We start from the raw sequence: 21,370 nt of genomic DNA, 5'->3' as shown, positions 1-21,370 counted from the left end.
GCTGGGCATGATTCATAATTTTTTTTTCCTTTTATTGTGCTTCAAGTGCAAGTTTACAATTCAAATCAGTTTCTCAAACAAAAACTTATACACATTGTAATGTGACCCTAGTTGTTCTCCCTACAACATGACAGCACACCCTCCCTCTCCACTCTATTGATTCATAATAATTTTAAGGGGAAAAACAAAACCAGTTGCTTTCCAGTTGACCTGACTCATGGCGACCCCACATGTGTGAGTAGAGCTGTGCTCCACAAGGTTTTCAATGGCTGGTTTTTCAAAAGTAGATCACCAAGCCTCTCTTCTGAGGTGCCTCTGGGTGGATTTGAACCACCAACCTTTCAGTTAGTAGCTGAGCACTTAGCGAACACCTACTGTATGCCAGGCCCTGTACAAGGCCTGTGTAACAGGAAGAGAACAGCTTTGGCTTTCTTGTCTTTGTAGGGGAGGGCCCCATCCATCCGTCTGTCCATCTGTGTCCAGTGAGGAGGCACAGGTAATTATGAAATCAGCAGCTAGGTCTGGAAGGTTCTCTCCAGCCTCCAGGCCACAGCTGGAAAGTTTCCTCCCTCCCTGACAACTCCCCCACCCCCGCCCATGTCCCCACCTCTCTCAGGGGCCTCTGTGCCCATCACAGCGTGAAGCTCACTGTCAGGAGGCAGACATCACCTTGTCTGTCTCCCTGCCAGTCTCTCGGCCCACAGCCACTACTGTGAGCCCAGAGCCCAGCACAGGCCCTGGGAGTCTGAAAGTTCATTGCCCAGAACCCTTTCCGTTTTTCTTTTCAGGCCTGGGTGCCTAACCCAGAGTCCAGCTCTCCACTAAAACGTCTTTGCTTTCTGCCAGCCTGTCCCTCTCCTCCCCCTGCCCTTCCAGGCTTCCTGCTGTGGCCAAATCTGCCTTGCTTTGGGGCGCTTGAGCACCAGACACACAGTCCCTTGCCATCGAGTGGATTCAAACTCATAGCGACCTCGTAGGACAGAGCAGAACTGCCCCATAGGGTTTCCAAGGTTGTAAATCTTTACAGAAGCCAACTGCCACAGTCTCCCGCAGAGCGGCTGGTGGGTTCCAACTGCTGATGTTTCCGTTAGCAGCGGAGCTCTTAACCACTGCCTACCAGGGCTCCTCAGATACACAGTGCTATTGCTAGGTGCCCTGGAGTAGGTTCCAACTTCCAGCGACCCTGTGCGCAACAGAACGAAATACTGCCCCGGCCTGCGCTGCCCGCATGATCATTGTTAAGTTTGAGCCCATTGTTGCAGCCGCTGTTCGTCAATCCATTTTGTTGAGGTCTTCCTCTTTTTTGCTGACCCTCTACTTTACCAAGCATGATGTCCTTCTCTAGGGACTGATCCCTCCTGACCACATGTCCAAAGTATGTGAGACAAAGCCTCACCGTCCTTGCTTCCAAGGAGCACTCTGGTTGTACTTCTTCCAAGACAGACTTATTCATTCTTCTTGTAGTCCATGGTATATTCAATATTCCTAGCCAACACTGTAATTCAAAGGCGTTGCTTCTTCTGTCTTCCTTACTCATTGTCCAGCTTTCGCATGCATATGGGGCAAGTGAAAATATCATAGCTTGGGTCAGGCAGTCACCATAGTCTTCAACGTGACATCTTTGCTTTTTAACTCTTAAGAGTTTTTTTTTGTAGCAGATTTGCCCAATGCATTACGTTGTTTGATTTCCCGACTGCTGCTTCCATGGGTGTTATTTGTGAATTCAAATAAAATGAAATCCTTGAAAACGTCAATCTTTTCTCCATTTATCGTGATGGTGCTTATTGTTCCGTTGTGAGGATTTTTGTTTTCTTTATGAACACACAGTAAGCGATCCTCATTTACTTGGTGCAGTAATATACTCGGGTGCTAGGAGGCACCCAGCACCGGGCCCGGGGCCCCGTGGGCCGTCCAAGGCTGCGAGGCGCGGTCAGGAGTGGGGTGCTGGTGGAGGGGCAGGTACACGTCCCACTCCGAGGCAGCCAAGAGGAGCGCGTGTCCGCAGCTCGAACTCCTTCCTGGGTTTGGAGCACTTTGCAGTCGCCAGGTGCACACAGTTTGCAGCGGGACACACGCTGGTCCCGCCAGACCGGGCCGGGGGTCTGGGGAGCCAGGGTCTGACTGTGCAGGGGCGAGATGGACGCTGACGCAGCCCGACTCACAGAGGGAAAAACTAAGACAGTTGCAAGAGAGACCCCCCAACCCGAAATCTGGGAGCTCTTAAATCCGTGCATGCAGCAGGCATTCGATAAATACCCCCAGACGCGCACGGTTTCTAAGGACACAGGTGGCGGGGCATAGCCGGGCCCTGTCACTTCACGGGCAGGGTCCACTCTGGCTGGCTGCCGCCGTCCTGGAAAAGAAAATATGGAACGCTTCACGAATTTGCGTGTCATCCTTGCGCAGGGGCCATGCTAATCTTCTCTGTATCGTTCCAATTTTAGTATATGTGCTGCCGAAGCGAGCACAAGCAGGTGCCACCCCGAATCCCTATTTATAGGCTAAGACCAGATAACTTTTACAGTTATGCCTAACTATATACACGTTATATCTTAAGTATAATCTTCCACAGCCCTATATTAAACAATATCTCCCCTAGTTAAATTTACTTTGACTGTGTTTGATCACGTTAAAATCCTCAGACGTTAGCCTATTTTACCGCCCAAGCGTAGCCAGCAGCCGCGGAGCCTTATGGGGCACTATATGCAAAAATTCTGCTCGGATGCAGCCCCGCCCCCCGACGCCGCCGAGCGTAGCGGCCGAGCGACGGGGCGGGGCCGCCGCGGACGGTCCTCCGGCATCCCAGTGTGCCCCGCGGACGCCGGGGGCGCTCTTGCCCGGCGCAGCGACTCTCTGGCACCAGCAGGGCCGCGGCTGGACGAGGAGGCGGAAGATGGCGGCCGCGGCCGGGGGGTTGTAAGGATCGCGGCGACAGGCCGATGGCGGCCGGGGCGCGCCCTCGGGGATCCGCGGAGCGTTAGGGCGCGACGCTGGGCGGCATGTCGGAGCACGCGGCGCCCGGGGCCCCGGGGCCCGGGCCCAACGGCGGTGGCGGTGGCCCGGCCCCCGCGCGCGGGCCTCGCACCCCCAACCTGAACCCCAACCCGCTCATCAACGTGCGCGACCGGCTCTTCCACGCGCTGTTTTTCAAGATGGCAGTGACCTACTCGCGGCTTTTCCCGCCCGCCTTCCGCCGCCTCTTCGAATTCTTCGTGTTGCTCAAGGTGACCGCGGCCCCCGACCCCGACCCCTGACCCCGATCCCTTCGGCCGACCTGTGACCCCGACCCCTGATCCTCGCCGAGACGCCGAACCCCTCCTGCTCTGAGGCCTGGACCCCTGACTCCACGGATTCGGGACCCTCCCCCGAACCTGCGATCGCTGAGCCTAGTCGCTGACCCCAATTCCTGGGCCCCATCCTGGTCTGAGACTCCCACCCTGGAAGGCACGAGCCGCACCCTACAGGACCCCCCTGATCCCAACCCCAGAATTCTCACCCCGGCCCCGGCCTCCTAGGGGCCCCTTCCTGCCCTCCAACGCCTGGGGTCCTCAGCCTGGGAGGACGGCCCTCCCAATCACCATCCAGCCCTGACCTGCCCTAAACCCCAGTCCTGGACTTTGCCAGGAACCTGGTGCCTCAGGACACACCCCCGCCACCTTCGTCTCTTCTCCTGCCTGCACCCTGATGCCCTCTCCCTGGAGCCCGCAGGAGAATGTAGCTTAGTTAGGTCACTGGCCGGACTTAGTCGGAGTTATGTGGGCACCGCGCCTTTCTTGTGGAGTCCTGCTCCTGTGGGTCTGGTTGAACAGGCTCTCCTCCCTCCTTGCTGTCCAAGGCCCTGACCCTTTCCTGTCCCCCCTCCGATGGACAGAGGGCTCCGCTGTGAAGGCAGGTTCTGGGGACCACCATCGGTACTGAGAAGGCCAACTTACTTGGCAGATCCTGCTCAGCGGGAGCCACGGCCTGAGACCCGGAGCTGGCCCAGGTCGCTGAGCCACCCAGGCTGGAGCTCCAGGGGCGCTGCTTGAGCAGGGGATCTCGGTTGTCACTAGACATTTCTGAGGAAGCAACGAAATGGCCGTTTTCGTTTCCGTTGATGGCTGGTGGGTGAGGGGCTGACCCGAGGAGTCCACAGTGGACTCCAGTTGGGAGCTGCGGCTCTGGGGTTTGGTGAAAGAGGCTCATGGAGCCTTGTGGGTCGACAGACTTGGATGGGGTCCCAGCCGGGAGGAGGCACCCCAAGTTCTCCTATGTGAGATGGGACTCCTGTGACTGAGTATTGGTCAGTGGCATTTTGCCGTCAGGCCGACTGGCAGAGGCTCTTCTCAGGGTGTGTGGCTTCCTCAGGGAGGAGAACCCTGGCCCTGGGTTGACACTGAGGGTGGCTGGGGATCCAGACAGGACCCTCTGCCTCAGTGGCCGGAGCACTGAGCGTCCCCCGAGGTCATCCTCCCTGAAGACACATATGTGGCCCTGGCTGCATCACTTCCTGATTTGAGGTGTGTCAGAGGTCAGGGCTAATCTGTCTCACCTGTGTGCAAGGGGCTGAATGGAGCCAGGGCTGAAAGACCCCTGCCAGTGCCCAGACGTGCTCTGGCAGGGAGGCTTCGCGACCGTAGGCAGTCTCCTGACCCACCACCTCCTTTCGCCTGAGTGCTGGAATGCGTGGTTCTGTTCCTTGTGAACCCTTCCCCCGGCACCCGTGACCTGAAGGCTGTGCTGGGCTCCAGAAAGCTTCAGCCTCGTCTTCTTGCCCTCCCAGGGTCAGGCATGCTCGTTGCAGTGGCTGTGGCCTCCCTTTGCAGTCATGTCTTGCCGGGGGGTGGGCAGGCCTTGGGCAGTTTTTAGGAAACAGCCATACAGTGCCCACTGCTGGAGTGTGGGAGAGGTGGAGCCGGAGGGTCTGAGAAGACCCCTCTGCCCTCAGCCCCGACCCACCACTGGCCTCCACAGCTGTGGGGCCAGAGTGAGGTCGCTGGGTAAGCAGAGCAGTGGGCACTGGGAGGCAGGCTGGGAAAGACCTGCCAGGTGGCAAAGCATCCACGGTGCCCTGCGGCTCGGGCTGGCAGCATCAGGGACGGCTTCTTGGAGGAGGAGCGGGGAGAGTGTCAGCTGCTTGGGTTGGGCTCTGGACACACCATGAGCAGCAGACCAGCAGAAATCACCAGTGTCCTCTGGGGACAGCATCACCTGGTGAGAGCTGCTGCTGTCCCATTTTACAGGCGAGAAAACCATGCCTCATGGGGCAGGGCTGCTAGCCATAGGTGCAACCAGTCTGGGAGGTTCCCTGTGCTCTTGGTGGTCCCAGCTGACTGCCAGGCCTGGGCAGTGGGGACAGAGGGTGCCTGGCTCCACAGGGAGGTTTCTTTTTAGCCGGTGCCATCAGGGGAGCTCTGAGGCCAGTTGGAGTGGCTCAGGGAGTTGCAATAGGACCAGTGGGCTTCCTGGAGGTGGCAGCTCCTAGCCTAAGCCACTGCAGGACCGCAGACATTAAGTGGCGTTGGTATGCCCGGCTAGTGGGTTTCATCTGCTGGGGTCAGGCCCAGCCTGGTCTCTCCCTGGGTGGGGGGTCCTGCACAGTCCCCAAGAGGGTGCCATGGGACTTGTCTGGCTGCAGGCATTGGTGGGGTGGGGCTGTGTTGGGGCACCCCTCACCTCTGGCTCCACCCGGTCGGTACTCAGCTAATGTGTGAGGGGATGGCCAGGTGCTATTTGTGCTGCAGCCAGGAGCCACCCCACTTCTGAGGGTCTTCCCGGTCCGGGCCCTGCTGACGGGGTTCCTCCTGGGTTCCAGGCGGGATGGCGGGTCTCGGTGGCCCCCGCTGACCCTGTGCCCTTCCCAGGCCCTGCTGGTGCTGTCCGTCCTGGCCTACATCCATGTCGCCTTCTCCCGCTCACCCATCAACTGCCTGGAGCACGTGCGTGAGCAGTGGCCACGTGAGGGCGTCCTCCGTGTGGAGATCCAGCACAACTCCAGCCGCGCGCCCGTCTTCCTGCAGTTCTGTGATGGCGGCGCCCGTGGCAGCTTCCCGGGCTTGGCCATGGAGCCCAGCGGGGGGAGCCTGGAGCTTGAGGACGAGGAAGAGGAGGAGCTGACCATGGAGATGTTTGGGAACAGCTCCGTCCAGGTGAGCATCGGCCGGCTGCCCTGGCCTGTCCCGTCGGAGGGTGAGCCCCTGGTATCCACAGGGTCTGTGACGCTGCGTCCTTGGGCAGGGCTAGGCGGGGAGGACAGCAGTGGCCCAGCAGGGCTGACTTGTGGTTGCAAGTGGTCCCTGGCATGGAGTGACAGTGACCTGCCTAGTTCTGGGGTGAGGGGCAGAAATGCTTGAGGAGGCAGCCCCAGGAGGGTCCAGGCCGAGAGCTCCGACCTATTCTGAGGTGGAGCAGTGGCCCATACAGATGGTGAGCGCCCTGTTGGTTGGGGGAATGCAAGCACTGCCTGGGCCTGTCAGGGGCTGGGTCCCAGGGAAAGGGCTGCTGCCTGCTCAGAGCCAAGCCTCCAAGAGTTGGACAGCTCGTGGTCAGTGCCCTCCCCTCCCTGTGCCCTGAGGCCCTGGGCGAGTGTGCCGCCAAGGCTGACCTGGATGCAGAGGCCTCAGTAATGGACAGAGGTGTCCAGAACCTGGGCGGCCGTGCAAGGTCTCTGGGCTGTGTGAAGTTGGGCTGTGGGCAGCGGGGGAAGGGCCAGGTGTCACAAGAGCCAGGCCTGAGTGTGTGACCTTCCAGTCAGGGTGGTCCGGGGCTGCGTCATCCTCCAGGTGAGGCTTGGGTGCCGTGGGCTCCAACATGGCTTCTCTGATGCCCACAGTTTGAGCTGGACATTGAGCCTAAAGTGTTTAAATCTCCGGGTGTTGTAGACACCCTCAACGACAGCCAGGAGTTCCCCTTTCCTGAGACCCCCACCAAAGGTAGGCCCTCTTCCCGTTCCCCCCAGACCTCACTGCCCCTGGTTGGAGGGGCTGGCAGCGCAGGACGCTGGCTTCTGCCTGTTTCTCATCTCAGCAGCAGCAGGGGCAGGGGAGGTGTCGCCCTCTCTGGAGTTCTCTGTCCTGGGGCCCCTGCTCAGCCGGCCCTGCCATCTGCCCTGCGCCCTGCCAGTTCCCTTTATGGTGTAGTCCCTCCCCCCCACCCCCCACCCATAGCTCTGAAATCAGGCCACCGCAGACAGGCTCTGCTCTCTGCCTTCCCAAAACTTCCTCCTGAATTGGTGCCTGGTGGGCTGGGAAACCGAGGGCGTCAAGGGGAAGTCAGGAGCTTGGCCAGGCGCTCTGGGTGGGGCAGGCACCTGGCCGAGCTGTTCTCCGGAGCTGCGGACCCTCACCACCCAGCCTTACCCCCACCCTCACTGCCCACTCTCACTGCCTGTCTTCACTGCCCACGCTCACCCCCACGGCCACCCTCACCACCCGCCCTCACTGCCCACCCTCACCCCCACCCTTGCTGCCCACCCCCACCCCCAGCCTCACCGCCCACCCCCGCCCCCAGCCTGGCCGCAGGATGAGTACATCGTGGAGTACTCGCTGGAGTACGGCTTCCTGCGCCTGTCCCAGGCCACACGGCAGCGTCTCAGCATCCCCGTCATGGTCGTCACGCTGGGTGAGTGAGGTGCCCGCGGGGCGTCTCAGGTGCGTGGGGGGAGCACGGTGGGAGACCCGCCCGACCACCTGCCCCGCGTGCCCCCAGACCCCACTCGGGACCAGTGCTTCGGGGACCGCTTCAGCCGCCTGCTGCTGGATGAGTTCCTGGGTTACGATGACATTCTCATGTCCAGTGTGAAGGGGCTGGCGGAGAACGAGGAGAACAAGGGTGCGGCTGCCTGGGGTGCGGAGGGGATGTGGGGATGGGGGATATGGGGAACATGGGGTTGGGGAGGGGGATGTGGGGACGAGGGAGGGGGATGGTGGGATGGGGGAGGGGGATACAGGGGAGGGGATGGGGGTGTGGGGGAGGGAGACGGGACTGGGGAGGGGGATTCCCGGCGGGGAGGAACATGGGGACGGTGGGGATGGGGGAGGGGGTTGCGGGAGAGGGGATACGGGGAGGGGATGGGGGTGTGGGGGAGGGAGACGCAGGGGACTGGGGAGGGCGATTCCCAGCGGGGAGGAACGTGGGGATGGGGGAGGGAGAGGGGGATGCCAGAGATGGGGGCCCCAGGTGACACCACCCCCCACCCCAGGCTTCCTGCGGAACGTGGTGTCGGGCGAGCATTACCGCTTCGTCAGCATGTGGATGGCACGCACCTCCTACCTGGCTGCCTTCGTCATCATGGTCATCTTTGTGAGTGGGGGGGGTGCAGGGGGTGGGGCCAGGGAGACTGGGCGACAGGAGTCGTGGCTGCAAGCCACAGCCCCCAGGGGCTAGGTGGGATCCTGGGACGTCCCACGTTGGCAGGACCCATCCCAGCAGCAGAGCTCTCTGGGGGGGCAGGGAGAGGTCCCACTCAGGCCCTTCCTGTGGTCTTACAAGCCCCCACCCCGTGTGCCCCGCCGCCGTGTGTGTGTACCTCGTGTGTGTCCCCCATGCAGACGCTGAGCGTGTCTATGCTGCTGCGCTACTCCCACCACCAGATCTTCGTCTTCATCGGTGAGGCTCCCTGGGCATGCTCACCCGGCCCCACCGTGCCCCTCCCAGCCCCCACTGTGCCCCGCCCTCACCCAACCCCCCTGTACCCGCAGTGGACCTGCTGCAGATGCTGGAGATGAACATGGCCATCGCCTTCCCCGCAGCACCCCTGCTGACCGTCATCCTGGCCCTCGTCGGTGAGGATCCCCCCAATCCTGCCCTACCCCTGCCGGCCCGCCCGCCCCAACCATGCGCCCGTGTCCCCGCAGGCATGGAGGCCATCATGTCCGAGTTTTTCAACGACACCACCACGGCCTTCTATATCATCCTCATCGTGTGGCTGGCCGACCAGTACGATGCCATCTGCTGCCACACCAGCACCAGCAAGCGGCACTGGCTGCGGTGAGCACGACCACCCTGGCCGTCCGAGGGGGTACTCCCTGGGGCTGGGTTAGGGGGACAGGGCCAGCCTCGTCACCCTTCACCACCACCTGCCTTGCAGGTTCTTCTACCTGTACCACTTTGCCTTCTATGCCTACCACTACCGCTTCAACGGCCAGTACAGCAGCTTGGCTCTGGTCACCTCCTGGCTCTTCATCCAGGTGAGGGGGGTGGCTAGGCAGTCACCCACGAGTGGGGCTCGGGCTCGGGCGGGACGGCTTGGCTGTGGTGGGGGCAGGCTGGGGGTAAGCTGTGTGGTGGTGGCAGTAGTGGGTGGGGGTGGGCTCGGCGGTGGTGAGGGGGGCTGGCTAGGCAGTGGGGGGGCGGGCTACGTGGTGGTGGGGGCAGGCTCAGTGTGGGTGGCTCTGGGGGGTGGGCTGGGCAGCGGAGTCCCGCTGCAGCTGACCCCTGGGCCCCCCAGCACTCCATGATCTACTTCTTCCACCACTACGAGCTGCCAGCCATCCTGCAGCAGATGCGCATCCAGGAGCTGCTGTTGCAGGCGCCCCCGCCAGGCCCTGGCTCCCCCACGGCGCTGCAGGACAACCTCAACAATAATGCCGCTGCCCCCGGCCACCCCGCTGGCCAGGCCCCCGCCCTGGGCCCTGGCTCTCCCGGTGCCGGTGGGACACCTGGGGCCGTGGCACCCAGCTCCCTGGTGGCTGCAGCGGCCTCAGTGGCCGCAGCGGCCGGAGGCGACCTGGGTTGGATGGCAGAGACGGCTGCCATCATCACGGACGCCTCCTTCCTATCGGGCCTGAGCGCCTCCCTGCTGGAGCGGCGGTTGCCTCCGACACCCAGCGGACCTCCCCGCACTCCCACGCCCCCTGTGCCCCAGGACGGTGTTCCCCAGGATGGTACCCCCCAGAATGACTTCCCAGCACTGGATATGAGCCCCCTGGCTGCCCAGGAGAGCAGAACCAGCCCTGCCCCCGAGGCCACTGAGGACACACCCTCAGAGGCGGGTTCCTGAACCCTACTGGCAGCTGAGCCACCTCTGTCCCTGGCTCTTCCATCCGGCTGGGCCTGGCCCTGATGACGACCGGAGGGGTGGGGGAGGCCCTGCGGACTGATATGCGCTCTCCCGGGGCACCAGGGCCCTCCCCTTTTGGGGCCGCTCTGGTCTCAGCTCTGGACTGCCAGAGTTCAGCTCAGATGCGCCTGGAAGGTGGCCTTCTCAGGTGTGGGCCCAGCTGGACGTGCTTTTCAGCTGCCAAGCAGACTGGCTGCTGGGCATAGGACGGGACTGGGCTCTGTGGAAGGTCTGGAAGGCGCTTTTGAAAGGTCTGCAGTGAACTGTCCCCGAGGACATCGCGGTGCCTCTAGGGCAGGTCTCTGACCTTTGGATGGAAGCAGGGACGGCATACCCGGCAGCTGACCCCTTTCCCGGGGCTAGCCGCCAGGTGCTCCATGCACAGTGCCTTCTCCAAGCCTTGCCCGAGAGAGCGGGGCTGGTGCCTGGGTGCAGGGCCTGGGCTAAGCAGCCACAGAATCACTCTGAGGGACGCGGAGAGTGCTCATTCCACTCTATTTAATTGCAGTGTACAAAATTGTGTTTGTATATAGAATAAACCGTCTGTTGACAGCGCTGCGTCCATGTGTGTGCTGGACAGAGGTCCTTGGGGGTCGGGGGGGGCCGTCACGGGGCTTCCTCGGTGTCGGCGCGTTCCTGCAGCGGTAGCAGCTGCGGGTCGCGGGAATAGCCTCCGAGCTGAGTCAGGAGCTCGCCGCGCCGCACCAGCGCCTGGCGCAGCCGTTCGCGCACACTCGCGATGTGCGCCTCCAGCGCCACCAGCTCGCCGGGGCCCAGGGCGCCCGCGGGCGGTGGGGCCGGCGCGCGGCCTTTGGAGCAGAGCCACACTGAGTCCTCCGGCGGCCCGGCGTCCGCCTCTGCGTCCGCAGCCACAGGCTCCAGCAGGGAGCGCACGCGGCGCTGCTCAGTCCTCACTGGGCGGCGCACCCGCCTCCAGCCGCCCGGGCCCACCGCCTCTTGCTCCTGAGGCTCCGCGGGTCCGCTGGGGACGAGGCTGCAGCTGGGGTGGAGGTGCACCCAGGCCCACCCTACCCCTCCCCGGGCACCTGGACCCTGCCCAGAGCGGCCCTGGGGCCAGGGCACCCATGCGGGGTCCGCGCTCCTTGCTCGAGGAAGGGGCCTGGAGGCCCCCACGGGTGGCACGGAGCTGGGGACTGTCAGGAAGGAGCCCGGTGTGTGAAGTAACCCCTCTCGCTCCCCACTGTCTCCTTCAGTATAAAGGGGGCTAGAGCTAGTGCAGTGGTGAGCTGGGCCCACCCAAGGCCACTGGCACCTCCCGGGCCATGCCCTGCCCATCAGGGGCCGGGTCTGCAGGGGGTGGGGCTTCCCAGGGCCCCACCCCTTACCTGGACTCGGGCTCCGGCTTCTCCCCGCTCTGCCCTTCCGGCGGCTCGGTGTTGAGGGCCCGGTGGATTTTCTAGGAGCCCAGACAGGCCGAGTTGGGGCTGGGGTCACGGGAGGCCGCCAGCCCGCCCGCGGCCCCGCGCCTGGCCGGCGCCCCACCTGGCTCGTGTGCAGCCAGTATTGCAGCTTGTTGCCCCTGCGGATGCGCGGCAGCGCCAGGCGGTAGAAGATGTGTTCGCCCAGTGAGCTGAGCAGGGCGCTGCCCAGACCCAGGCAGAGCAGCACGAACAGGCCCGAGAAGTGGTAGATGCTCATCTGCAAGGTCTGCGGACGGACACGGCACCGGCCTTCGAGGTCATGGCAGCCTCCTATCGAGGCCCCGGGCTGGGAAGCTGGGCAGGGAGGCAAGGACCCCGTGGCTGGGGATGGAGGCGGTTACAGAAAGGTTCATGAAGGACGGGGCACTGGAGCTGGGGTTTTGTAGGTTGAATAGGAGGGTGCAAAGACAAATGTGCATCTTGGGAATGAGCAGGGACTTGGCCAAGCAGGCGCAGGGTCCCCTTCGCCTACCCCTGCCCGTGTCCTGGGCCTTTCCCCACCTCCGTCACAGCGAAGACCCGCTTTCCGCAAGGGACCATCTTGTACCACTTGTCGTGCAGCAGGTCCATGAAGCCCGAGGACTTGTAGCTGCTGATGGACTCGGACAGCTTGGAGGTGAGCGCCAAGTTCTGGGGCAGCCCGATGCCGTAACCTGGGGGAGGCCGAAGTCGGGTGGGGCCGGGCGGGGGCGTAATCCAGAGGAACTCCGCCCACACAGTCAGCCCTTCCCCTGCCCCGCCTTGGACCCTCCACGGCTCTCCAGTGCCCGCAGAACGCGCTGGCCGCTGAGGCCTCGGCTTCACCCCAGCTCCCCCAAGCCCCGGTGCCCAGGAGTGGCCTCCCTCACCTTCGATGGCGAACGGCTTGCCCACGGTCAGCAGTCTGCAGTCGGCGTCGATGGAGACCTCGTAGTCCAGGAGAGACTTGTCCATAATGAAAGCGTTCAGCCTGGGGGGGTCGCTCCTGCGGAGGGCGTGGGGCCGAGGGCGGGGTCAGCGCTAGCTCGGCCCACCGGCCCCGACCGCACCCCGCACCCGCCCTCACGTGAGCATGGCGACCCCGTCGGGCGTGGTGGGTGCGCCGTGGCGGCTCATGTGCCAGTGCGTCTCGGGGAAGCTCTTCCTGATGTAGGTCTCGGCGCTGCTCTCCCGCACGGTGCCCACGCGGAAGCCGGGCGGCGGGCGGTGCAGCTGCGGAGGGGAGGGGGCTCGGTCAGCCTGCCCTCGCCCCTCCGACCACGCCTCTCACGGCTGGGCCCTGCCTGGGCCAGGGTCCAAACCAGGGTCTCACCTAGCACCACCGACATGGGGACCGATCCTGTGCACTGTAGGATTTGAGCAGCATCTCTGGCCTCCACCCACTCAATACCAGTGGTACCCCCCCCATCATGACAACCACAAATGTCCTCAGACATCACCCCATGTCCCCTGGGGACAGAATCGCCCAGGTGAGAACCCCTTCTCTAAATGCCACTTGAGTTCCTACCAGCCCCCGACCTCGCCCTGGACTCCAGGCTCCTATCCTACCGCCTGCTCCACGTAGCCCCCCGGGGTCCGACACGAGCCTCAGCTCACCGCGTCTAGGGCCCCGGCCCCATCTGCACCCAGACCTGCCCCTCCCGCAACTTCAGGGGTCAAGGGTTAGGGGCAGCTTTGTCCTCTCTGTCTCTCTTTCTCAACCCCAAGTGCCGTCCACCCTCAAGTCCTAAAGACTCGGCCTTCAAAACACACCCGAATCCGCCCCCAGTCCGCCCGCCCCGTCAGCCCCCCTGGCCCGGCAAGGTCGCCTCTGCCCTGGTCGCCTCCGCAGGGCAGACGGGGGAAGCGTGTAAACCCTCAGTGAATGAATGAATGCCTTCTCTGCTAACGTCAGCACATAACCGGCCACGGCACCACCAAGAAGTCCCTTCTGAAGCCGCGCCCCACAGAACTCGGAGGACGGAAACGCTCTCCCTCCGCCCTGCGCCGCCCCGCTCAGCAGCCACTGGCCACAGGCCGTTACTGATCACTTGTTAACAACCGGGGATCTGAATTTTTAATTTTGACTCGTATAAAGTTAAGTCGCCACATGTGTGGAGCGGCCAGCGTATTGGACGAAAGGGCATTTAGATTTTATTACCGGTGTAGGGGGAACAGCCCTCAGGGACTCAACCAGCCAGCTCCAAACGGAGGGCAGGACTATGCGGCAAACACCCCGATGACTTCAACAAATAAATCCAATGCGAAAATAAATAGATGAATAAATAAGATAAATAAGAGAGACCCTAGAGATGAAGAGATTCCAATGATACACAATGTCCGAACCCTACCAGCTCCAGTTTCAAATAAACAAGGGGAAAAAAATTTAAGACAATGGGGGAGTTGTTACCCTGATTCTTAACGTTCCTGAAATATTTATGGTGAAATGACAGGAAGTCTGAGATTTGCTTCAAAATAATCCCGTGGTTCTGGGGGAGGGGAAACTGAGTGGACGAAAGTGGCTGGGAGCCGATTCTGGAGCTGAGAGATGGGCTCATGGAGATCCCTGGCTCCTTGCTGTGGGGTGTCTTAAAATTTTCATTGAAAAATACAGACCTGGGCCGGTCCCCCTTCTGCCCGCACCCACGGGCTGTCCTGCCCGCGGTCGCCAGAGGGCGCTCGTGAGCACCGAGTCGGCCCGACCCCGCTCTGCCGGCACCCACGGGCTGTCCTCCCCGCGGTCGCCAGAGGGCGCCCGTGAGCACCGAGTCGGCCCGAGCCTGCTCTGTCGGCACCCACGGGCTGTCCTCCCCGCGGTCGCCAGAGGGCGCCCGTGAGCACCGAGTCGGCCCGAGCCTGCTCTGTCGGCACCCACGGGCTGTCCTCCCCGCGGTCGCCAGAGGGCGCCCGTGAGCACCGAGTCGGCCCGAGCCTGCTCTGTCGGCACCCACGGGCTGTCCTCCCCGCGGTCGCCAGAGGGCCCCCGTGAGCACCGAGCCGACCGATCCCCGCTCTGCCCGCTGCCCTCCAGGGCTCCTGTGTCCCTTGCGTAAAAGCTTCAGCCCTTCCCGCCCCCAGGACTCTGCACGACCTGCCCCGTCCCCTCCCTGTCCTCCCCTCCTCCTCTCTCCGCCTCTCTCCAGCCACGTGGGCCTCCTCGCTGTTCCCCCAACCCACCAGGTACGATCCTGCCCCATCGCCTTTGCACCCACTGTTCTCCACTCTTCCCTGATAAGATCCATCTAAAACTCCGGCAAATGTCACCCCCTCACGGAGGCCGTCCCTGAGCCCCCACTTGGGAAAATGTGCCTTCCCACTTAGCATTCCCATTTCCCCACCCTTCCTTGTTTTTCTCTGGCATTTCATCATCTCCTCACAGGGTAACTCTTTTGCCTGTTTATCTTGATTCCTGTCAGCTCCCTGGGGGGCAGGAGTCTTTGCTTTGTCCCCAGCGCCTGGCACACACTAAACCAGACCAGTTGCCTCCAAGTCAGTCCCAGCTCATGGCCAACCCCTGTGTGTCAGAGTAGAACACTGCTCTGCAGGATTTTCAATGGCTACTTTTCCGTAAGTAGAACATCAGGCCTTTCTTGTGAAGTGCCTCTGGCTGGACTCGAACCACCAACCTTGTGGTTAGTAGCCAAGCATGTTAACCATCTGCACTACCCAGGGACTCCTGGCACAGACTGTTAGAACAAAAAGGAAACCAAACCCATTGCCATTGAGTGATTCTGGCTCATAGTGACCCCAACCCCGTGTGACAGAATAGAACTGCCCCATAGGGTTTAATCTTTAGGAAGCAGATCGCCAGGTCTTTTCTCCTGAGGATCAGCTGGTGGGCTCGAACTGCTGACCCTTTGGTTAGGAGCCGAGCGCTTAACTGTTGCACCACCAGGGCTCCTTTGCACACACTAGACGCTCAATAAGTGTTTGCAGGAGTGGACAACTGCATGTGTCTGGGGCTCCTGGTTCAGGATGGGGTGGGGGGGTGGGTGGGTGTCCACCCTCTCAGCTCTGAGACCTCAGCACCCCCTCAGCCACATGGCACCCCACCTTTGGGTCATGGATCCCAGACAGCTCCTCGAAGGTCTTGTCCCCAACCATGACGGCAGCCAGGTTGGCCGTGTAGCTGGACAGCACGAGCAGGCAGAAGATGGCCCAGAGGTTCATCAGGAAACGCCCAGTGGGGCACTTGGGGGTCTTGCTGGACACGGTCCGGCCACAGAGGATGGCGTAGCAGAGGTTGAGGGCTGAGGAGTAGGAGAAGACGGTGCTGTGGTTGCGGCCGCGGGGCGTGAGGCCGTACGGGCTGTGCCACTCGTAGAGCGTGAGGACGAGCGCCACGAGGTGCAGCGCCGCGAAGACGCCCAGCCACATGGACCAGTGCAGCGGCCAGGTGAAGGCGCCGATCGGCGCGGCGGTGTCGTGCGCACGCACCAGGGTACCCAGGCTGGTGGAGAAGAAGGGGCTGGTGAAGTCCAGCACGCGAGAGCGGGCAGAGTTGATACTGAAGCTGGTGACCGCCATGTGGGCCGTGCCGGCCAGCAGGTCACCCACGAGGCCGGTCCAGCGGCCATCGCGCAGGGCGCCGTACTTGCCGTCGCCCACGATGTAGAGCTGGAAGTCGAAGGGCGTGTCCTCGGCCAGCCGCTCCAGCAGGTCGATGCGGTAGCCGTAGCTGCACTTACGCAGGGCTCGGGGCACAGAGCCGTTGGCCAGCGCGACAAACAGCGCGTCCACTGCTGCTGAGTCGTTGGTGCTGGGCGCCAGGCACAGCTGGCCCGCCGAGCACTGGCCGTCCTCGTCCGACTCGCGGGCAAACACAAACGGGTGCTCCACCAGCGTCACTACACGCAGCTTGGCCCGGGCCTGGGTCCCCGGTGGGGGTGGGGGCCTCACGGCAGTGCTCCCCGGCTCCAGCTCCAGCTGCCCATCACGCCACCAGCCCACCGTAGCCCAGGCTGGGGCACCCAGCAGATCCTGGCGGAGGCTCCACACTTTAAAGCTGCGAGACATGTGAACCTGGGACGTGCTTGTCACCCACACTGGCCCTGTGAGGCCCTGGAAGGACGTGTTGGCCAGGAACCTGGAAGGCAGGGTGGGTGGGGTGGGCATCAGGAGGCTGGCAGCGGGAGCCCCCCAGCCTAGCTCAGACCCTCTTCTCCACCTGCCTTAATCTCCCCGGCTATCCCTGGCCTTGTCTCTACAATGGGGACAGTCTTGGATGCTATTGGTGACCTTCCAGTCCCTTTTATCAGCCCAGATGCTGTGGCTACACACCCCTCCCCACTTATGCTATCACCCACAATCTGGTGGGACCAATCACCCCTGAGTGCTGATCATGACCCAGAGCTCCTGGTCGGGTCAGCTCTACCCCCGACCCACCCCATAGCCCTCCTTGTCTTCTGTGTTTTCCCTCCATAAACCCGCTCACTGGACCCTGCTCTTGGGCTCTGCTTCTGGGGACCTGACCTAAGACTTGTACTCAGTAGAACACAGTCACTTTGGAATCTCGGAGAAGCAGCGGCTCCAATGGACGGAGCTATGTGGGAGAAGCTGTGGGTCTGAGCTGTGTAAGGGGTGGACTGTACTGGGCGCTGTTGCCCCTCCTGTGGCTGCAGGTGGCTGGAGGCTGCTCCCTGCTCTGGATGGCAGAGCTGCCTCACGTGGACGCCTGTTATTTTATAGTCCCCTCCCCAGGGGTGGGCTGAAGCCAGTGACTGACAGATATGGGGGGGATGAAATCTGGCCCCAGACCCATGGTGGAGGTAACTCCTGGGTGAAGTTCACACTCCAGGGCTCCCGTGGGATCAGGCTGAGGCTGCCTAGCTCCTTTCCTCCTCATGCTACTTCCCTCCTCCCAAAGCACCCCGATAAATCCTGTCACCTGAATCTGTTTCTTGGGCTCTACTTCTAGGACCCCACCTAAGACAGGGATAAAACCACCAACGTGTAAGGACTTGACACATACAGCAGGTGCCCATAACGTTGTCTGGTGACCCACGGGCAGAGGGTCACACACCCACAGGGGCCTGGACAGACACCTTCTGCAGCAGGGTCCCCACTCACCGTGCCAGGAACTGGCCGGAGGACTCAGGCCCGGCTGGCCGCAGGTCTGTGCAGTTGACGGCGGTAGGAAGGAGGGTGTGCTCGGGGTGCACACGGGCCACACTGCCCAACGCCCGTGCCACCAGCGCCACAGCATCCTGGATAGCGGCCTCCAGTGGAGGCCGGGCCACCTCACCCAGAGCCAGCAGCCCAAGCGGCAGGCCCTCGGTGGGCAGCGCCTTGGTGGGCAGTGGCGTGCCCAGCAGCCATCGGGGCCCCAGGGGCACGGCTGCCAGCACTTGCCGGGCACCGGCGGTGTCACAGCCCAGGAGCACAGCCACCGGCACCGGGGCCTCAGCCCCTGCCAGCGCCCCTAGCGGGGCCAGGCGGGACTGCAGCCCTGCATCACCGGCGCCCGGCCGGCTCAAGTCCAGCACGAGTTTCGGGGCCCGGCCAGCCCGGCGTGTCCAGAGGGCCACCAGACCACTGGGGTCCCGGACGCGGCAGAGCACCAGGCCAACGTCCTCCCAGGCATGTGCCTGCAGCACCGACCACAGCACATCCAGCAGTGTCTCCAGGGGGCTGGCCCAGTCCAGCTGCAGGTGGAAGGGGCTCTGGGGAGAGGGCAGTCACAGTTAGGATCCTGCCACACACCCCTTTCCACCCTGGCCAGGAGGTGCTCAGTAAATGGATGTCAACTAGATAACCAGACCTCACCCTCCCCTGCTGTGGCTCCCTATGACTGCCTCTATCACAAAGGTCAACCTGACATTCAGGGTCAGCTTCTTGGCTCCAGCTGCCCCGGTAGCACTCTTCTTTGAGGTTTTTTTGTCTGCATCATTCTCTAGCTGGAATACTCTTTTCCTTTTCTGCCAGCCAGCTCCTACACAGCCTTCAAAAACCCAACTACATTGCTCCTTCTCTATTCAAACTTCCCCATCTCCCAGGCAGAACTCCGACTCCCTTTCTAGGATTCCCCCAGCCCCAAGTCCCTCCTTCCACTCTGGTCCTGATTCACCCCATTCCCACCCCCAGGAGCCCCTCAGGGCAAGGCCAGGGCCAAGGATCCTTATGAAGACCTGGCTGGCATGCTTATGCTTGAAGCCAAGCCAGCCTGCGTCCTCTTGAGACCCCTTCTCACATAACACTGCCTCTGTGCCAGGCAAGTCAAGGCCTCCGCTGAGGGCCCCGCTGTGCCTGGTGGCAATCCAGAAAGTTCTCCTGGATTTGCCCTTAGCGTGAGTAGAAAGAGAAAGCATTGTCAACACCTACGGATGCAGGATGTTGCCTGTGTGGGGGCAGGGCACCGAGTGCTGGGGGACAGGCTGGGGTGGGGGTCGGGGACAGAGAGCCGGCTAGACCAGTGCAGCCAGGAAGTCCCTGCCGCAGGGCCCTCCCAGCAGGCCGTCCCGAGGCCGGCAGAAGCGCACTTCCTGAAGGTGGCAGCAGAGGGCGCCACAGGCCTGGTTTTGGGTTCTGCAACGTCGCCCACCAAACCCAGGCCGCTTAGGGGGACCCGGATCCGGCACTGGCATCCGGAGGTTAATGACCCCCTGGGCCTGCTCTAGGGTCAGAGTCTCCCATCCCTGAGGACAAGGAAGGCCTGGAGGGGACCCCAAGTTGGAGTTGGGAGGTTTGAAGGGTGGAAGGCCAAGGGCGCCTTCTGAGGCTGGGGCGTTGAGGACCACCCTTACCCTCGGCCGCCCGCTTGTCCGGGCGCCCCACCCAGACGCCCATGGCCCCGCGCTGGGGCCCCTCCCTATGGCCCTAGGGAATCTTTCCCAAGGGGACACAACGCGGTCTCCACAGCCCTGCCAAATCCACCTTGTCTCTTCTTATCCCGTTTTCTCCTGAACCAGGCCCGGGGTAGGATCAAGAGAGAGAACTCCAAGGATGCAAAGGGGTGGAGGAGGACGAGAAGGGGTTGGAATGACAGGGTCGGGACCGGAGGACACGCAGGAGGCTGTGGGGTGGCGGAGGGCCTCGCTTTGGGGATCTCTGGGGGGATCCTGGGTGCTAGAACTGCACCCCTCAGCTAAGAGGGAGACCCGCTTTCCCTTCCCAGCCCCGCGGCCCTGATGCAAACCGGGAGGCACCCCGGGGGATGAGCGCTCAGAGCGCTTGGGCCCGCCGTCTGGATCTCAGAGGAGGCTGTGCACGATGGGGGCAGGGTGGGGGTGTTCTGGAGCCGAAGGGGCAGGGGCCGCAGTGGTAGCAGGTCTCTATCCTCAAGGCCCAGGGAAGAGCTGTGCAAGGGAGTTCCGTGCCCCCAAGAGGCCGTCCAGGGGACTCACGCACCCGGAGTCCAGGGGTCCGGCCCGCGCGCCCCCGGGGCTCCCGCATCGGGATTGGGGCCGTAGTGGGGTCTGGCACCTCTGGACTCCCGGGCGTCCTGGGCTCCCGCCCCCGCCGGCCCCGAGCGTACCGGGGCGCCAAGGGGCGCGCGCGCCTCCCGCCGCAGCAAGCTGAGTACAGGGGTCTCGGTGGCGGCCGCCAGGAAGTGTAGCTGCAGCAGCTCCGGCCGTGCCTCGGGAAAGGCGAGCAGGGCCGCCACGCCAGGAGCCGCCAGCGCCCGGCACAGGCCGCGGGCCAGCGAGGCGGGGTCGCGGGCGGGGGGCGCGGTGACCACCAGCTCCAGACTCAGGTTGTGCGGCAGCCGCGGCGGCGCCAGGGCGGCCCGGGCCAGGGCAGCGCGGGCACGGGCGCGGGCGGCCGGCGCGCGGGGCAGGAAGGCGCCCAGGCGCAGCGAGCCCCCCGTGAGCGCCAGCTCGCCGCAAGGCTGCGGGTGGGCACGGGCAGGGCGCGACCCCAGCGCCAGCGCCAGGCCGAGCCACAGCGCGCGCCGCACAAACTCCATGGCAAAGTTGCCGGCTCCGGGCGGACCTGCTGGGGACACCGACTGCGAGGGAGCGGGGACAGTGACCGGCCTGGCCAGACCTCCCCGCACCACCCCGCCCACCTGCGCAGCCCCAGCAGCGCCCGGTCCGCATGGCCGGTACTCCGTACGGGGCGGACTCTCTAACCCTTCCCGGCTCTGAGCCATTTTCCCATTCTACAGATGAGGAAACCGAGGCTCCAAGGCAGGGAGGGGTTTTTGGTAAAATGGGCGCCCACCCACACCCTGCTCCAGCATCCCGGGACCCCCTTCCAGCCTGGGAACGTCAGCCAGGGCTCAGGCGGTGAAACAGAGGCCCAGGAGGGGTCGGGATTTGCTCTAGGCCACACCAGCAATGCTTTCCAATTCCAGGGGGCAGTCCCTAACCAGACCACCACCCATCGAAGTTCATTCTAACATGGCCTGCATCCTGGGGAAACTGAGACAGGCACGCTGGGTGGAGACCTATGGGATAGACTCCTTGCCCTCCAGCCATGGGAAGGTCAGCTTGGACCAGAGAACTCTTTTACACCCTTCAAGACCCAATGCCAAATGCCTATGCTCTGAAAAATGTTCCCTGCTTGCCCCCCAGAAGGTGCAGACACCCCCACCACCCCACTGAAGCTCCCCGTGCCTCCGTGATCCCTCACACGGTCATCTTCTTGTTTGCTCACTTGCTTTCTTATTTCCTGTCTCCTTCACTAAGCTCGGGAAGGGGAGGGTCTGGGGCTGGCTTGTTCACCACCCTGTCTCTGGTGCTTGCACACAGTAGGTGCTCTATAAATGCTTGCTGCTTGAGCGACTGCTCAGACAAGGATGCCTGGCCACATCATCCTCTCTTGCTCCAGAACCTTCCATAGCTCCCTGCTGTTAATCAATCTCCAAACTTTCTGTTATGGATGGAATTATGTCCCCCAACAATGTGGTGTTAATCCCAATCTCTGAGCCTGTGGTTATAACCCCATTTGGCAATGAGTTGTCTTTGTTACGTTAATGAGGTGGGATTAG

At 62.8% G+C, this 21,370-nt stretch overlaps 2 protein-coding genes and 1 non-coding gene across 4 annotated transcripts; 1 reads left to right on the top strand and 2 right to left on the bottom strand.

Moving 5' to 3' along the window:
- Window positions 1–2,361: 2,361 nt before the first annotated feature.
- LOC126074224 (U6 spliceosomal RNA) lies at window positions 2,362–2,468 on the bottom strand. Its single transcript, XR_007517018.1, has one exon. It is a non-coding gene; the product is annotated as a U6 spliceosomal RNA (small nuclear RNA).
- Window positions 2,469–2,839: 371 nt separating this feature from the next.
- TMEM259 (transmembrane protein 259) lies at window positions 2,840–10,594 on the top strand. 2 transcript variants are annotated; one of them, XM_049876088.1, is made up of 11 exons: window positions 2,840–3,224; window positions 5,844–6,128; window positions 6,812–6,911; window positions 7,489–7,599; window positions 7,687–7,824; window positions 8,180–8,280; window positions 8,529–8,586; window positions 8,679–8,762; window positions 8,835–8,967; window positions 9,068–9,167; window positions 9,428–10,594. In XM_049876088.1, exons 1-11 carry the CDS (start codon window positions 3,000–3,002, stop codon window positions 9,977–9,979), a joined length of 1,887 nt encoding a protein of 628 aa, XP_049732045.1. In that variant the 5' UTR covers window positions 2,840–2,999; the 3' UTR covers window positions 9,980–10,594. The 2 variants fall into 2 exon arrangements, with proteins under 2 accessions (XP_049732045.1, XP_049732046.1); XM_049876089.1 differs by having other exon boundaries at window positions 2,841–3,224; window positions 7,687–7,809; window positions 9,428–10,593.
- Window positions 10,595–10,622: 28 nt separating this feature from the next.
- GRIN3B (glutamate ionotropic receptor NMDA type subunit 3B) lies at window positions 10,623–20,929 on the bottom strand. The gene is made up of 9 exons (XM_049876087.1): window positions 19,913–20,929; window positions 17,509–18,101; window positions 15,493–16,525; window positions 12,527–12,672; window positions 12,330–12,445; window positions 11,983–12,134; window positions 11,543–11,707; window positions 11,386–11,456; window positions 10,623–11,021 (listed from the first exon to the last, which is right to left on the bottom strand). Exons 1-9 carry the CDS (start codon window positions 20,528–20,530, stop codon window positions 10,646–10,648), a joined length of 3,270 nt encoding a protein of 1,089 aa, XP_049732044.1. The 5' UTR covers window positions 20,531–20,929; the 3' UTR covers window positions 10,623–10,645.
- Between the last annotated feature and the right edge of the window lie 441 nt (window positions 20,930–21,370).

This window comes from Elephas maximus, chromosome 3, assembly GCF_024166365.1.
Source record: "Elephas maximus indicus isolate mEleMax1 chromosome 3, mEleMax1 primary haplotype, whole genome shotgun sequence".
Lineage (NCBI taxonomy): Eukaryota > Metazoa > Chordata > Mammalia > Proboscidea > Elephantidae > Elephas > Elephas maximus.
This window is presented reverse-complemented; position numbering and strand designations above follow the sequence as displayed.

Bases quoted from the DNA above. Each gene is read 5' to 3' on its own strand.
- GRIN3B (XM_049876087.1), bottom strand. From the start codon at position 20,530: ATGGCTCAGAGCCGGGAAGGGTTAGAGAGTCCGCCCCGTACGGAGTAC. The intron at 16,526-17,508 runs GTGAGTGGGGAC...CCTGCCTTCCAG, and splicing joins TCCGGCCAGTTCCTGGCACG to GTTCCTGGCCAACACGTCCT. The intron at 12,135-12,329 runs GTGAGGGAGGCC...GGCCTCCCCCAG, and splicing joins CAAGCCGTTCGCCATCGAAG to GTTACGGCATCGGGCTGCCC.
- TMEM259 (XM_049876088.1), top strand. From the start codon at position 3,000: ATGTCGGAGCACGCGGCGCCCGGGGCCCCGGGGCCCGGGCCCAACGGC. The intron at 7,825-8,179 runs GTGCGGAGGGGA...CCCCCACCCCAG, and splicing joins CAAGGGTGCGGCTGCCTGGG to GCTTCCTGCGGAACGTGGTG. The intron at 8,968-9,067 runs GTGAGCACGACC...CCTGCCTTGCAG, and splicing joins AGCAAGCGGCACTGGCTGCG to GTTCTTCTACCTGTACCACT.